This window comes from Prunus avium, chromosome 5, assembly GCF_965620075.1.
Source record: "Prunus avium chromosome 5, drPruAviu1.hap1.1, whole genome shotgun sequence".
In the NCBI taxonomy this organism is placed as follows: Eukaryota; Viridiplantae; Streptophyta; class Magnoliopsida; order Rosales; family Rosaceae; genus Prunus; species Prunus avium.
The window spans coordinates 13,859,257-13,873,216 of record NC_142288.1 but is presented as its reverse complement, the minus strand read 5'-3'; the positions used below and the strand labels follow the sequence as shown (position 1 = coordinate 13,873,216).

The following is a 13,960-nucleotide window of genomic DNA, read 5'->3' as shown; positions in this document are numbered from 1 at the left end:
TTGACGCTCGGAATGAAAATTTCTGGATTCGCCACTGAACGTGATAGTTTGAGAGAACAAGTATGAGAAATAAGTCTGATTAGGATTGTAAAAATGTATATTGTTATGATGGATCTAATGATAAGATTTATTCTATATTTTAAATGTTCTTTGTCCTTAACAATAATTACATATTAGGGTAAAATATGTTATTCATTTTTAAAATTAGTGTTAGACCAAAAAAAAAAAGGATTGATGGGTCCAAATAAAATAACCCTAAAATTAAGTGTGATAAGCAAAAATATGGAGAAAAAATCTACTCATTATGTTCACTTTTTAGAATTTGATAAATGAAGTGGATCAAGTGAAAGGCCACGTCACTGTACTAAATCCAGCCCCGACCACGACCACAACCTACCACTCTAAATATTCTTTATTAATGAATTTAATTCCCATTATAAATTAAAAAAGATAAACAAAATTCAATTAATCTTTTACGATTTCTTTTGATTAAAAAATTCGAAATATCGAATTTCATAATACGAGAATCTCATCAGATTGAGCCTCCTCCTTTTTCTCTCTCTTTACCTTCTTCTTCTCTATTGTTCAATCTTACAGCTCACCTCAGATCGCTCACTGCAACAGTGCTTTGCTCTGCTCAAGGCAAAGCACCTCTTCGTTTGTAAGTTTTTGCCTTTTCATCTTTGTCTTTTGCTTTTCAATTTATTCCAAATCAATCGATTCGAACGTGCCTCTTTCCAATTTACTTCTCCTTTCTTTCTATTTCTCTTTGTTTCTCGGCAACCAAACACATGGCTTTTTCGTTTTTCATTTCTGTTTACGGTGTTCGCATTCGTATGTCAAAATGTTGATCTCATTAGGGTGCTGATTCCAGTGAGTTGCTGCTTTTTGCTTCTATTTTATTTTCTCAATTATCGGCAACCAAATGAACTACATATCTTTTTATTTATTTATTTATTATTATTTTGTTCATTTCATTTGGATTTGAATGTTATTGGATCATCTAGTATATTAAAATTATCAATTCATGATGATTTCGTCTTCTTGCTGGGTATTTGTCCTGTTTTAGTGTTATTTTTAACTCCTCCTATGGGGAATTTGACTGAATGTGTTGTTACACCCATAGTTTATTTCGAGCTAGTTCTTTGCTCTGTGTTTGGTTGCCGAGAAAACTGATGGTAAAACCCGGAAAGGACAAAAGTAATTCTTAATTTTAATCTTTGACTTGTGTTTGTTATATAGTTTTTGTGCAAGTTTAAGTATCTGTCTCCTTTGGTTTTTTGGGTTCTGAGATGGAAATGTGTTTATGAGGGTTCTTGTCCTGAGGTCCAAGGACTTCGGTGGTTGTACAATACTGAGTTTCGTTTCAGAAATAAAATTTCTTTTCATGTAGCCTAAAACGAATAACATTTCCTTTTACTTTCAAGGATATAGTGTTTAACAACCCCAACCATATCTTGAATATGCTGCACATGGTTTCATTGCTCTTATTCCATTTACATTTTGGGATTACCATAAATATATGGAGATCTGTGTTTTAACTCACCCTTCTGGGCTTGCACTCTTGATTGCTATCTTATGCATATGATTTTGCTTCTATTAGGGTTCATGACATTTGTAAGACAGTGCATGCCTTTTCGTGCTAATGACTATAGAACAGAATGTATTCGGAGAGACTCTCTGGTGAAGAATCTCTTCGCCAAGATTTTGAAGCTTTGAGTGTGTCAAAGCGTCTGATGAGAAGTGTTAGCCAGAAGTTGAGGAAGAAGAATCAGAGACCTGGAGGAGAAGAGGAGGATGATGCCAGGGGAATATCTTTGAGGTGTCTTACTCTGTATGGTAGGGGTGGGGGTTGCAAAGTAGGTGCTGACACAGGGGATGATTTTGGGGATCCGAGTAACCGGAGGAGGTCAAGTGCCAGCGATGAAGGCAAGGGATACAGACCGATATGTGGTACCGAGGAATCTGGAATGGACTGCTTCTCGTATGGGGTAAGGGAGAGATTTTGGAAGAAACATAACAGAAAGGATTTTGAGCTTGAAGAATCAATAAGAAATAGCAGAATGCACATTTTTCTTCCAGATGACATATTGGAAATGTGCTTGGTGAGGCTCCCACTAACCACTCTCATGACTGCACGCCTTGTATGCAAGAAATGGAGACACTTGACTACTACTCCTCGGTTCCTGCAGATGAGACGGGAAGGCTCACATCAGAATCCATGGCTGTTTATTTTTGGTGCTGTTAAAGATGGTTATTGCTCTGGTGAGATATATGCATTGGATGTGTCTCTAAACCAATGGCATGTGATAGGTGCTGATATTCTAAAGGGGAGGTTCATGTTTTCTGTTGCTAGTATCCAAGATGATATTTACGTTGTTGGTGGTTGCTCAAGCTTGAACAACTTTGGGAGGGTGGATAGGAGCTCATTTAAGACACACAAAGGGGTAATGCTGTTCAGTCCCTTAACTAAATCTTGGCGTAAAGTTTCACCTATGAAGTATGCAAGATCAATGCCTATTTTAGGAGTTTCTGAGGTCACTTCAGATTTTTCCACCAGTCAAAGTTATCAAAATCGCCAAGATAGACGTATTCCCAGATCACGGTTAGGTGGAGTGTCAGATGTTTATGAAGATCCTCACAGGCTTTCTCTTAGGCGTCAATGCAGATATGCTGTTGATGAAAATGAGTCTTCGTTGTTGCCCAATAGAAAGTCATATAAATTTATGAAGCAGAAAAGTGATCACTCATCCATGAAGAGTCATAGAAGGTTTGTGATCATTGCTGTAGGCGGTCTTGGATCATGGGATGAGCCTTTAGATTCTGGAGAAATTTATGATTCCGTATCTAAGAAATGGACAGAAATTCAAGGGTTGCCTGTGGACTTTGGGATTGTTTGTTCTGGAGTTGTTTGTAATGGGATGTTTTATGTTTATTCCGAAAGTGATAAGCTCGCAGGATATGACATAGAAAGGGGTTTCTGGATTGGAATCCAAACCTCTCCTTTCCCACCCCGTGTTCATGAATATTACCCAAAATTAGTATCTTGTAATGGCCGGCTTTTCATGCTCTCTGTCTTCTGGTGTGAAGGGGATGGTCAGATAGGCCGGAGAAACAAGGCTGTTAGAAAAGTATGGGAGCTGGATCTCATGTACCTTAACTGGGCCGAGGTCTCAGTGCATCCTGATGCTCCAATGGACTGGAATGCTGCGTTTGTGGCAGACGGGAACATGATATTTGGCATTGAGATGTTCAAAATATTTGGTCAAGTGTTGGATTTTTTTACTGTATGTGATGTGTCTGATATGGAGATGAAATGGAGTCATATCTCAAGGAACCATGTAACTCATGAACTGGATGCTTCTTCGTGCTTGACTAAATCAATGGCTGTACTACATCTGTAAGTGCACAGCTTGTAAAGTTCTCTGCACATTGTAATTCGCAGAAACAGAAAATTACACGCATGATCTTGAACTCTCACTCACGAGCACTTTGGGCGTACCTGCTTTGGCAAATTTGATGTTGAATCCTCTCGGTGTAATCATTTTGTATCCTGGTGTAGATTTGAATGGAGGTTCTTAATAAAAACCCCGAATAGAGAGATAAGGTATGCTCATGTAGTCTTGGATGTTATTTGTTCACCAACATTCATAAAATTGATTCTGTAATTTATGTCTCCCCTATGTTAATTGTTCCCACCTCGTGTTGTAACTATATTGAATTTGGTCCTGCTGTTATTATTTCTAAAATGAGCATCAACATTTTTGGGCACTTTCAAGCCTTTTAAAATTTTAATATGGTTGGGTTCCCTTTGGCTCTGGTTGTCAGCGGTGCAGAATGCACGCTGGATACATGGAGATGGAGCATTCTGATTCCGATCCGTTTAGTGATATGCATAGCATGCTAACAAAATATTTGCTTTATACAAACAATTTTTATATATTTATTGGTTAATTTATACCGGTCCATTCTTATGGTTATCGCTATGTAGTGCTCATATAATCAAAATGAGTTTTAAATCTCAGGCATCAATCAAAGCATGTTTTGATGACATGGGGGAGATCAAAACTTCATTTCAAAGGTCAAAAGCAATATCAGCCTCTGAAACGGATGGTAAACCAAGATTACTAAGTTTACTCAGAAAATTATCTCGGAAGGCATAAAACAAATTTAGAATTTAATACGCAAATGCTACACAAAAAGCAGTTCATGAGCAGAACAGAAAGTTGATGGACAAATCATCCTTAGAAACAATGAACAGCTTTCAAAACAAATGAAAAATCAGTATACAACAATATATACCCTCCATTTGCAGCTTCGCAAACCATAACAATACAACCAGTGGAAGATGCCTATCCTACGTTTGGAAAGACACCAGAGAAGTTTGGTAACCTGTCAACATGCTTCAGGGCACGTTCAGCAATCTGTCGGGTTCGATAGTCAGCATGCTGGAAGGCATCTACAAGTGCAGTACTGACATTTGGATCTCCAGAAACTTCATACGCTATCTCATCACTCCGCAATAGTCTCTCAACTACCCAGACTGCCCTCCTCTTCAGGTTCTCTGTCCGTTTCTCTAATAGCACGTCAAGAATAGGTTTCACCCCCTCTGCCTCACACAACAGCATAACACCTTGTTCGATATCAACCCCATCATCCAACAAAGTAGAGAGTGCTGCAAGTGCTGCTTCAACCACCTTCTCATTTGGGTGGTCAAGAAGAGCCACCAATTTGTCCACTGCCTGTCCCTCCAAGAGACAAAAACTTTCTTTAAGTGAACATGTCCCGCGGTGGAGCCTACACAATCCATTTATGGCAGGTTGTTGGCTAAAACACGGAAAGATTGAGGCACAAAAACTGGGTGTAGGCAACTCAGGCAATCTTGTCAAATTTTTGGATTCTTGTGATAAGTTCTCCAATGCTGTGGCAGAACTCATCTGTACAGTGTCCAGTCCGTTGGTTTGTAGAAGGTCAATGAAGAGTGCAGCAAGATTAAGCTCACGACACAGTGCAATTGCATCTTGCTCATCAGCTAACACAAGTGTAACCCTTGCTAGAACCCGTACAAGTCCTTCTAGAAATGGTGTCACAAAGCGACCGCCCTTACTCCCCCCTTGCCGGATCTTAACTACTCTGGAATACACCAGCATAAAGGCACCATCATCTAGCATCTGCCGGGCGAGGCCTAGATCCCTCTCCGGAAGTTCAGCTAAGAGGCCGATGGCTGCTGCTTGTTCGTCAGTGATTGAAATATTTTCCGATATGACTTTAATTAGGCTGCCAAGTTGGCCCACTGTGCCACGTAGGGCATCGGCTAGTTCCTGACCAACATGTGGGGAGAGGTTCTGGAGAAGTTTAATGGAAGCCACACGCAATTCCTTTTGTGGAGCCTCAATAAACTGCACCAAACTAATAATGGCACCGGAGCTCTTAATGGCAGCAACGACACTAATAACAGTAGAAGGAGAGTTAGTGAGTCCAACAAGAACTTGGAGAAGCTTGCTCTCAATTGCTGGGCCAGTGTTGCTAATGAGATGTAGTAGGTTATGGACTATGTCTTCTGAGACTAGTGTCTGGTGATCAGGTCCAACCAGGATGGAATCAAAATCATAGTCTGAGATAACGACATTAGCAAGAATTGTTGCAGCAACCTCTTTCAGTCGCATAGGAAGCTGATTAGTCCCAACAGTAAAGAGATCTTTGACCAGAGACGGAAGTATTCCTGCCTCTATCAGCACCTTGGCACTTGCCTCACAAGATGAAATTTGGTTGAGAGCTTTCAAAGCAGCTTCTCTTGACTGCATATTACCACTTCTCAAGATATTGATCAAAGATGAACCCACACTTTTAGCCACTATGACCTTTATATCATTGTCCAAAACTAGCTCACCAAGGAAATTAGACATGGACAGTTTGGTTTCTGGAGGGCCTGCAATCATATCATCAAGGAAAATAAGAGTTGATGCTCAACACATTAACCAGAAACATATTGTGTTTCATTTGAGAAATTTAAAAATGAGTATCTTGGTTTAAATTACCAAAACAAGAAAAGAGAAGCATAGCTCAAACTTATGCCAAAAGTCCATTAGGAATATCTGAATTATCTGCTCAATAGACAAACCCCATGAACTACAATAATCCGAGGGGGAAGACATGTATTAACGTGTACTGGAGTTTAGACCAAGAAGTAAACAAAGACTGGACAACTACATTAAGTATTATAGTACACAACAAATGAAAATTTCCCCATAAATACGATGAATTGACTTAGATCAAACACAACAGCAGAATATAATTCAACACGATTTTTTTTACTTCTCAAACAAAGACAATAAGAATGGTTATTTTCCATATTTGCAGCCACGTGGCCCATGTCTAAATGTGAAAGAAATTAAGCAAGGAGCATTGGCTGTTTGGCTACATTACTTTTAGCAACATGGTGAGCAAAGTCTAAGGATAAAAGAAAGTGCAAGTACCTTCACGAATTTGTGTCAGAAGAGGCTGCAGTCTACCATTTTCAGCCATCTGTCTCACATTGTTCTCAAACTTCTCCAGATTCTCTAAAGTTTTTTCAGCATTCTCAACAGTCAAAATGTTATCTGATTTGCTGGTTGTCATTCCAACCAACATAAGAATCGCTCCATTAATTGAACCAATCTTCTCACATAAGGCTTCAGATTTGGACAGCTCATACAGCAAAGAGACAGCTTCCTCCCTCTCTTTGGATTGCTCGTGAGACAAGAACTTCACTATAGTGCGTACAGTATCCCCATCAGCCAATATTTCCTACAACCAAAGAGAACTTAATACAAGGTCCTAGATGCTTGTAATTTCATAGAAAATGAACAGAGAATAAGAAAAATCTAGTATTACCTTATTATCTGAATCTTCCTCCACCACAGTTTTAAGGGTTTCCAAAGCTTTACACCTTACTTTACGGCTGCCATTCTTCAACATGTCAACTATCATGGGTATCAGCCCTGCATTGCGTGCAACATACTTATTTGATCTGCTTTTCTGGCAGATTTGCTGGACATGCTTCAAGGCCAAAAGAACTTCACTTTCTGAGCTGCTCGGATTCAATGACTTACGAGCCATATCAAGCTGAGCAGCTTCATTCCTAGCATTCCACTCTTCAATGGTGTTCCTCAAAGCTATGCTAGGCTTTAGATCAGCGGTTTTTAATTCTTTTAGTGTCAGCGGGCAGGCCAACTTTCTTCCACTCTCCTTGCATTCTCTGAACCACTTTTCAATTGCTTCGCGCTCAAATGTTTGCCCATTTTCTAAGGTAACAGGATCACGCATAACTTGCTTTGTTAAAGGGCAAAAAAATGCATCATAAATAGGTTCAATGTGCAATCTCTCAAATTTATAGCTGTCATCTGACTGGCTACCAGAGTCATAATTTCCATGCCAACTTTCAGCCATCTGACCTAAATCTCCTACTGCACCAAAGTAATATAACATAAGGTTTAGTAAGATACTAACAATCACAGAACAAGTGGTTAAACTAAACTAATTCTGAAATTAAACGAGAATCTAAAGGAACTGGTGAAAAGTGTTTGGGAAGTGAACTGAACATTCTTCAAACTCCATTCCAATGTAAAAAGTATACAGCAGCTTTTGTATTGTATGAATGTTCTAGACAAAATTATAAAAGAACAGGTCAATGAGACACTAAAGCAGCTCTTTTTCAGCAAAATACCATGTTAGACACAAGATTTTCAAAGCCAGAATCAAACATTCCAAATCTCCTATATCAGGCAGATCATTAAAACTATTACGTTGAATCACAACTGTATGTGTTTGGGTTAAAGTTGGTAGGGGAGATGTTGATGAAACGCCAATGGCTTGATGCAGTTTTTATGGAATACACGCACTGGCACAATATTGGAATTTCAACTAAAGTGGTAGAAACCAAAGTAAAAATACACAATAAGAAAGATAAAGCGCAACAAGTACTTACCCAGTTAGAATGTGGTCTAAGAAACTGCAAATTAAGCTATGTCATAGGGTGGATACAGATTTATTATTGGTCAAAGCAGGTTTTGATTTGATTCGATTTGAATAATCTGATTCCTAGGTGTATACCTTCCAGGTAATTCAGATAGAATTAACAAACGCTTATATAGTTGCTAATGAAGACCATGTCTAATTAAGTTTTGATCAGGAGCAACCCAGAAAAGCACAAGGAAATAAATGCAAGAAAATCATCAATTAAAGAAAGACGGGATATTATTATAGGATATATGAACAGAAGCATACCTTGGCCTGTGTCTTTGAGTTATGGACTTATAGTCAAAGATGCTTTGATTTCAGAGAATCCCCAATTCAGGTCAAAATTTGCTCAGAAAACTTGAGGGGTTGCATAAGGATTGGGAAAAGCAAGAGCAAACACAAAGTTCATCTTCTTCCATGGAAAAAAACAAAGAATTCGACTTTTCTAAGAGGAAATAGAATTGGGAATTTCTTTTCTTCAAATTTTTTTTCTTCCTCTTGTTAGTTGTAACTTGTGATTGGTGATGATGATGTTGTTTGAATTATGAAGTTTGATGATTTGAGAAAGGTGTGAGAAAGAGACGAGAGAGAAAAGCCAGAACCCCAAAAAGGGCTTGTGGGTTGAGCTGAAGGGCAAAAGGCAAGAGAGAAACAACAACAGCAACAATAAGAAGAGACAATTCATTTTTGATATTTTGTATGGAAGAAATGAAGAGAGAGAAGGTTGACTGAATGAGAATAGTCATCTCTGTCTCCCGGACTCTCTCTCTCTAAACAATTTCTAGAGAGAGAGAGTAAGTGTGTGTTTCACCCTCCGCCGACCCCACTAAAAGCTTTCGAAACCAGGCTGGCGGTTCTACGACTACACCCGCGTACCAACTACTATTCAACTACGGGTCATGCTAAGGAGATCAACTTGGGAGACCAATTTGGGTACCAACTCTCTAATAGAGGTGGAGCCCACCAATACAATGGGTCCCACGCTCTATTAGAGAGTTGGTATCCCAAGTTGGTCTCCTTAGCATTTTTCTTCAACTACCGGTTAAAACTTAGAAGTGAACACGCAGACGGCGACGTTTTGTATCTTTGTAATTTTTTTTTTTACCAAAATTTTCGGGTGTTTTTTGGTAACAAATGCTTTCACAACACCATGGGGTGTATTCAATTAAGATTTTAAAAGATTTTAAAGAAGTTTAAAAATAAGGTTATTCAAGAATTGAAATTTTAAAATTTTGAATTTATTCAATCCAAAGTTTTTAAAGTCTATCCAAATTTGGATGTATTCAATCATGACTTCAAAATACTCCATAAAAGTTTGGGTGTATTAAGAAACTCATTGATTTGAAAGGAAATACAAAAAGTTGTGAATTTCGATTGATTTTAGACTAATTTTAGGCCATTACAAATTTTTTTTTATTCTTAAGATATTATTTCACCACCTCTATTACCACCATCTTGTCATGGCTAATCCAGTATCAACACCACCACCCCCACCATCACCCTTATTGTCACCACAACCATTGCTACCACGCCTACCACCCTAACACCATCGTCTTTACTACTATTACTAACATCAAACATGATGTCCCACCACTATTTTGAATTTATAAAATTTTATAAAAATCTATCAAACTCCATGATAAGATGTGTGGAGTTTATAAAAGTCAATTGAAATCCATAGAATTCTAACTACTTCAAAATATCAATTGAATCATGATCAATTCCAACCTTCCATCTGGTTACGTAATTGTCCTTTTTCAGTGATTTGTAATGATTTGTGCGGTTTAGAAATCTGACATGGATCCTCATTGTAATTTCTTTCGACTTAAAAAAATAAAAAATAAAAAATCATTTTCTCGTGCTTTGGACGGCAGGACCACAGGTCAAATTAAACTTTATATTTTTTGGCCTTTTGTCAATGGTCCGGTGGAGTTACGGAAACTTCTCACTGAATGCCAAGCTTTCAAGTGGTGTGGCGGTCAGGTGATTTGGATATCAAATTTCAAAACTTGTTTCAAGTGATAAGTGAATACATCCCATAACTGTGCATCAATAGAGACAGTCTCATCGGTCCTGTAGACATCTCTCCATAAGAGAAATAAACAAGAGTGTTGCAGAACTGTACCGTCCCGTCCCATGGAAGTTTTTCTCGCATCGATGCCAACAGGCAACCCAATAAGCAAAGAGGTGAACAATGAAGACAGGCCAACATGTTGCCTATCAATTTGAGCACATTTTCACTTTGCCTCGGCTTCACATTGCATGATGCTTCTACTTGATTATACAATGCCTTACTTAAGCGAGCAACTTTATGCATGGGTTCTAATGACAAGCTAGCTAGCTACGTTGAGGAAATTCGGGATTTCATGAAATTAAGGAAGGTGCTTGCTGAAAATGGAAAGTAGGCTTTGAAATTAAAATTGGTAACTGGACGGCAAAACGACAAGCTAGGTTGTCGCAAATTGCAATTCGTGACTCGTAGATGGAAGTAACCATGATACACTTCTACTCAACCCCAACCCGAGTTTAGTTTGCCTGGGAAGGAAGGAATGCCAAAATATCATCCCACACCTAATTAATATCCTTCTCAAAACTATAGGTTAAACCTCTTGGCAATATGACCCAAAAAAATAAAACCACTTGGTAAAAAAGACTCGAGGTTAAACCTGCTGGAGTAATTCTGAGATGGCACTTACTGCTCATGGTCTGCAATAACAAGCAGCTAGGGCCAGGGGCCTAAAAAGTTGGGAAGGGTAGTTGATCCCCAGCCATCCATGCTGCTGGACATATGGCTCTCGCATGAGGTGCCGAATATTTTAATAGAATCATTAGAAATGTCTACAAAATTGATATTCACATTATGTCTCCTACTACTATATCAATTGGGCACAGAAACATTTACCTCAATAACATAGATTGAAAAGATCCAGAAGTTCACACACATCCCTTCTTCTGAGGCACAAACAACAGTAATAATTAACTTCAATATTCCAACCTTCTGCTGCATCACTTCCATGAATATACAGGTAAGTTCGAATTTTCTTTGAATTCCCCCTCTTGTGCACTTCCAAACATAAAACGTTGCCAGCACCTTTTGAAGTCTCAACACTAGAGTTCAGGCATACAACTGTCATCACTCACCGCTCACACAGAACACCAAGAGGTTTCAAACTGCTTCCCATTTCCAGAGCTACGAAGTTTGCAGCCAATGTAACAGAAAACATCATCAAATTTCTTCTGCAAATATGATATCAAAGATCAATTGAACTGCAAACAAAAATTTTACCAGTCAGGGGATGAGTTTAGTACTTCAGTATCATCAGTAAAAGTTAAAATAGATGCCAACTACATAAAATAAACAATTACTGAGAAGACAACTACACAAATTAAGTAATTATCAAAGAGAAACAGAATGAGATAACCTAAAGTGTGGATATTATAAGTCGACCATAAAAGTAAGGTGACGGGCTAACACAGTATTTCATATACATATTAAAGGTGTCACCTAGATAAATCAGCACCAAATATCAAATTAAGAAGTAGGATGAAGGTTTCAATTTTGATTTCATATCAACCAACTCTTCAAAAAACAGCCATAACACAAAATCTTTATGCTCAAGAAAAGATTACAAATGGCTCAACTTAGCATATTTATGTGAAAATATTGTTATAATCTTCCACACATTATACAATTTTTCTTACCCTCCTCATTCGGGATGTTAGGCTGATCAACCAAGAGCTGCTGGAGCGCTCCCAAATCACTCGCACTGGAAAATTGATTATTCAGGATAAGCATACCATTTTTATGACACCATGGTAAAACCATAGAACTTAAATAAATCTCAAAAAAGAAAGAAAGAAAAGAAACTTCTTGAAATACAACCATGGTAAAATATGGGTTATGCATCTGCAGATTACACCTAAGTTCCAAACTATGTAAAATTTATAGTAGACGGAGTCTAAATAAAGCTCAGTCTACTAATCCCCTCCGTCCACCAATCCCAGGCCCAGAAAGAAATAAAATAAAATAAAAAGAAAAATGGATTGGACAACCTAGATGGGTGTTGGTATTGACAGTTCATCCTCCCTCGACATTGGTAAAGAAGAATAACAATAATCTATTATAAAGAACATCTTCCAGACTACCATAGACTCCCCCCAAATTCGAACGGATCAAGTTCCTAAACAAATCAGAAAGGTAAAACTAGCAGTTATGGTTAGAAGACAAGTACATCACACACCTGGGTTTCAAGGCAAGTGCTGAGAGTGCTGAAACCAATGATGATTTCAAAAGGTACCTGATAAAGGAGGGAAAGAAAAAAGCAAATTAAGCATGAACTAGGTTAAAGTGATCTTGACCCATATATAACCAGAAAACAAGTTCAATTATACTAGTTTGTGTGTGTGCGTAGGAAGGAGTGGGCCAGATATATCTGCAGCAATTTAGATAAACTTTCTGATATACAAACACCATAAGTGACAGGAACTATAGGAATGAAATCTGGCAACACCTCATTTGACATTTTAAAGCTAACAAGGAACACATTTATCATTACGACATCGAAAGTTACATACTCAGAGCAATGCATCTCCTGAAGAAGCATAAGCCCATCTAAGCAATATGCAAGACTGGGTTTTACACCAACTCGTTGCTGCAGTTGTTTTATAGTCAGCTGATTAGAACCGCCACCTTTCACCATCTGCCTACCATCACGATGAATCTTCCCAAGAGACAATACAATTCCATGAAACTCTTCCCTGAAATTAATAACATAAATTCAACTTTTTCTTCTTCCTTTCTTTAAAAGAAATATATATATATATATATATATATATATTGCAAAATGGCAGGCTTAAGACAGTTTCATGAAATTTTAAATCCTATTTAAAAATAACTACTGCCAATACTTAAATGCAGATGAGCACCATGGTTGCCCTGTAAGAATAATTGAAGTAAAATACAATAAACACATGAATAAAAGCAGAGTTATCGATTGATTCTTACCTAGTGAAGAAGACATGGCATTAACTGATAAACATAAACCCCATTATCTCATTCTAATACGATAATCATAACACGTGATTAGGCCAACTGACATAAGTCATCTTACATGCCCCATAATTTGTCATTAAAATAAAAATTACAATTAAAGAAAAGAAAAGAAAAGAAGAGGAACAAAGGAAACCTACATGGTGTTGTTCATGGAAGACAAGATTTTCTGCAACGACTCCATCTGCTTCTCCAGTACTGCCTCTTGAATACCAACAACGTCCTTCAAACGAACATACTTCTTGGAATCTCGGAGCACCTAATCACAACCCAACAACCCGAAATTCTAAATTAACAATTAAATAGTTTTTTTTTTGTAATAAAAATAATAATAAATAGAGTTTGGTGGCATATGCAGTAGCAATTGGATAGGAAGAGCGAGACCTGCAACCTCTGGATGATGGAGGAGGCGTTCCTGAACTGTGAAATCAGGCGCGACTGAAGCTCGGACCAGCGGTCCATCTCGTCCCTGACCTTCCTGAACCTCTGCTGGTATTTCTTCACCATCGCCTCCATCGCATACCACGCCACAGAGACAGACTCAAACAGTGACTCAAATCCAAACTAGGAGGAAGAGAGGGAGAGGGAGAGGGAGAGGGGTTAGCCGTTGGTTTGGTCCTACCCAAGTATCCAGTTAGGTTAGGTTAGCTACGGCGTTGTTGGGCCCCCAATTCAGAAGTCCATTATGCTTATTTTGGGTATTGGCCCAGGCCTGCCCCGCTTCTATAATGAGAGAGGAGTCGTTTTATGGTGAGAGTCTTCATAAATGAGATAGGAGTTGTTCCATGGTGAGAGTGTCATATACAGACCATAAATGCGAACCTTCATATTAAGGGGGTACATTGAGAAGTTCGATCTAGCCATCCAATAATGTATGGGTATATCATTGAACATAAATATTTTCATTCGTCA

The 13,960-nt window shown here is 38.3% G+C and overlaps 3 protein-coding genes across 6 annotated transcripts; 1 reads left to right on the top strand and 2 right to left on the bottom strand.

The window, feature by feature from the left end:
• Positions 1 to 464: 464 nt before the first annotated feature.
• On the top strand, positions 465 to 3,795 carry LOC110768146 (F-box/kelch-repeat protein At5g42350). Of its 2 annotated transcripts, none has more exons than XM_021971835.2 (2): positions 465 to 661; positions 1,604 to 3,795. In XM_021971835.2, the coding sequence occupies exon 2, from the start codon at positions 1,662 to 1,664 to the stop codon at positions 3,402 to 3,404; it is 1,743 nt and encodes a 580-aa protein (XP_021827527.1). In that variant the 5' UTR covers positions 465 to 661; positions 1,604 to 1,661; the 3' UTR covers positions 3,405 to 3,795. The 2 variants fall into 2 exon arrangements, with proteins under 2 accessions (XP_021827527.1, XP_088109158.1); XM_088253032.1 differs by lacking the exon at positions 465 to 661 and adding an exon at positions 673 to 873.
• A 350-nt stretch (positions 3,796 to 4,145) lies between these two features.
• LOC110768142 (U-box domain-containing protein 43-like) lies at positions 4,146 to 8,761 on the bottom strand. Of its 2 annotated transcripts, none has more exons than XM_021971828.2 (4): positions 8,266 to 8,761; positions 6,874 to 7,442; positions 6,477 to 6,786; positions 4,146 to 5,929 (listed from the first exon to the last, which is right to left on the bottom strand). In XM_021971828.2, the coding sequence occupies exons 2-4, from the start codon at positions 7,426 to 7,428 to the stop codon at positions 4,353 to 4,355; spliced, it is 2,442 nt and encodes an 813-aa protein (XP_021827520.1). In that variant the 5' UTR covers positions 7,429 to 7,442; positions 8,266 to 8,761; the 3' UTR covers positions 4,146 to 4,352. The 2 variants fall into 2 exon arrangements, with proteins under 2 accessions (XP_021827520.1, XP_021827519.1); XM_021971827.2 differs by having other exon boundaries at positions 6,874 to 7,445; positions 8,266 to 8,760.
• Positions 8,762 to 10,800: 2,039 nt separating this feature from the next.
• On the bottom strand, positions 10,801 to 13,668 carry LOC110768132 (Pentatricopeptide repeat (PPR) superfamily protein). Of its 2 annotated transcripts, none has more exons than XM_021971815.2 (6): positions 13,433 to 13,668; positions 13,189 to 13,307; positions 12,574 to 12,756; positions 12,240 to 12,296; positions 11,701 to 11,765; positions 10,801 to 11,265 (listed from the first exon to the last, which is right to left on the bottom strand). In XM_021971815.2, the coding sequence occupies exons 1-6, from the start codon at positions 13,562 to 13,564 to the stop codon at positions 11,225 to 11,227; spliced, it is 597 nt and encodes a 198-aa protein (XP_021827507.1). In that variant the 5' UTR covers positions 13,565 to 13,668; the 3' UTR covers positions 10,801 to 11,224. The 2 variants fall into 2 exon arrangements, with proteins under 2 accessions (XP_021827507.1, XP_021827508.1); XM_021971816.2 differs by having other exon boundaries at positions 10,801 to 11,235.
• Between the last annotated feature and the right edge of the window lie 292 nt (positions 13,669 to 13,960).